At 37.1% G+C, this 2,245-nt stretch overlaps 1 protein-coding gene across 1 annotated transcript; it reads right to left on the bottom strand.

The window, feature by feature from the left end:
* Positions 1-886: 886 nt before the first annotated feature.
* On the bottom strand, positions 887-1,369 carry LOC117103104 (C1q-related factor-like). The gene has a single exon (XM_033243601.1). It carries the CDS (start codon positions 1,367-1,369, stop codon positions 887-889), a length of 483 nt encoding a protein of 160 aa, XP_033099492.1.
* Between the last annotated feature and the right edge of the window lie 876 nt (positions 1,370-2,245).

Here is a 2,245-nt window from a genome sequence, read left to right as displayed (position 1 = left end):
CAATCCACCCCCTGATCCGTAACCGTTATGAACCCCACAATGTTAATTGCTGCATTATCGTTTATAGTGAAAAAAAAAATATTATTCTAATGAATATTCCTCTGGGTTATTATCAGGGTAGGGGACTTTTATTGAGCACGTGTCACAAACATAGTAGAAGTCACTTTTGTTTTATTTTATTTGAACATAGTGCACATTCTGGTTTTTATAATTATAGTATTAAAAATAAATAAATATATAAAAAATAAGTAAATAAATAAAATTAAATTAAACTAGTCATGTAAAGCGCCGCTGATTACGATGTATGTTGTAGAAATGTGCGCTATATAAATGTTAATGTTATATGTATAACGTGTGCTGATGCATATTTACATAAAAACATTCTGAAACAGCAAGCAATATAATGCAATAAATAATATAAATTAAAATGTAACAGAAGAGGAATCTGACAAAGTTATTGAGTGAATCATTTAATAAAGAATATAGTAACCGTCACCGAACATATTGAAATCCAAGTTTAATACTACATGTATGTTAGATCTTCCAACTTTACTCACTTTAGGCAGGAGCTATCGAAATATCGATTTTATTTCATTATATTTTAAGAAATTTGTGTTAACCGTCAATGATTGTACATCGTCTTTTCATTGTTAGATGTGTATAAGAGACAGTGCCATAATAGCCTACCTAAATGTGAGAAAAGTGACAAAGTAGTCATTTAAACACGTGAACTAATATATCTAAATGTGTTAATGAAAGTGCCAAAATAGTCATTAAACACGTAAACTATATAAATTCAATGTAATGAATTTTATTTTATCATGTCGTGTGCCTGTCTGTCAATTCATAACCACCAAGTAAGGCTACTGAGTGACCAGATGCCTATTTATACTTCTGGATAAAGCAAGAAGCCAGTAAATGAACAGTATCCAGCTTGACCGTCGTTGTGAAGTGAGCGAATGCGATTCTTTTTTAGGATATTGTGAACGACATCACCACATTCCAAATTAACTGTGATCGTATTGCTTGACATCTCGTAGCCGTTGCGTCCATTGGACCAGACGCAGACCTGGTCTTCGCCATTCAAAAGCAAACAACCATACACATGGCTGTCAGATGAGTGCTCACTCATTAGAGTTAAGGAGAAAACGTACGTTCCTGCAATTCTGGTAGTAAATTTGCCATCTTCAGAATTGTAGTCATTGCCGACGTTTGTCAAGACTGTATCGAAGACGATAGGTAAATTTTTATTTTTGTCTCCGACCATGCTGCTTGTCATCTTTGCCGTAAATGCTGACCGTGGTTTAGTACAATCACCTGCTACTACTATTATAACTGCTGCAAGCAGAGCACCAGTAAACAAAGCCATTTCTAGACGGAAATATAACAATTAAATTAGAGGCCTATAACAAAAAATGTTAACAGAAAAGAAAGAGGGAAACAAAAAATAAATAAATAAATATGGTAGATAGACCAAGTCGAAGATTAGATACATAAAAAGATACTATGAACTACGAACGTTGATTTCAGTGGCGTAACACCTATGGGCTCTAGGAGGGGGTGGTGGAAATTGCCCCAGGTCCACCAGTCCAAATGGGCGTGGAGGCGGTGAAAATAAAATTTAATTCTATGGTTTAAAGTATACTTGTATTCTTTAACGATACTTACATTGCTTTTAATGTAATCTTTCAATTTCAGAAAATACTTTACTACAATCCATGAGCCCCAAAAAGTATTCTCCCGAGCCCCACGACTCGTTACGCCACTGGTTGGATTTGCTAAAACAGAGAGCGGAACTCAAGTTGCGACATAGGCCTGGTACTGGTACGGGCATATTTATTAATGCTTCTTTTCTTTGTGGTTATAATTAAAGCGCAGTTCTTTTTCCTGGTCAATGGGTAAACATGATTTAAGTGTTGATTCTGGTAATCAGCGCAGGAGCAGGCAGTCCAACCAAATACCCATTTATACTCCTGGTGGGACACAACGAGGGATTGAAACCCCGACCTCGAGGTTGGGGAACAGTGGCGCATCTAGAAGTCTTAAAATGGGGGTTCTGATGGGTGGGTCGGGGGTGAGCGAAGACCAAGTGGTGGGTGGTTTCGATTATTAGTTGAGGGGCGCTAATTCGCAAAACAAGGTAGAAGGTGGTTTTTAACTACCGGTACTTGACCGTGAATTTGGGGGCGACTGGGATAGGGGGAGGAGCGATTAATTTTTATTTGGGGAGGGGGAGAATTTATTT

Source organism: Anneissia japonica, unplaced genomic scaffold, assembly GCF_011630105.1.
Source record: "Anneissia japonica isolate Jap-2015-1 unplaced genomic scaffold, ASM1163010v1 scaffold287623_len557403_cov176, whole genome shotgun sequence".
Classification (NCBI taxonomy): Eukaryota; Metazoa; Echinodermata; class Crinoidea; order Comatulida; family Comatulidae; genus Anneissia; species Anneissia japonica.
Note: the sequence above shows the minus strand (reverse complement) of the source record. Positions and strands in the feature narration are given on the sequence as shown.

Bases quoted from the DNA above. Each gene is read 5' to 3' on its own strand.
- LOC117103104 (XM_033243601.1), bottom strand. From the start codon at position 1,369: ATGGCTTTGTTTACTGGTGCTCTGCTTGCAGCAGTTATAATAGTAGTA.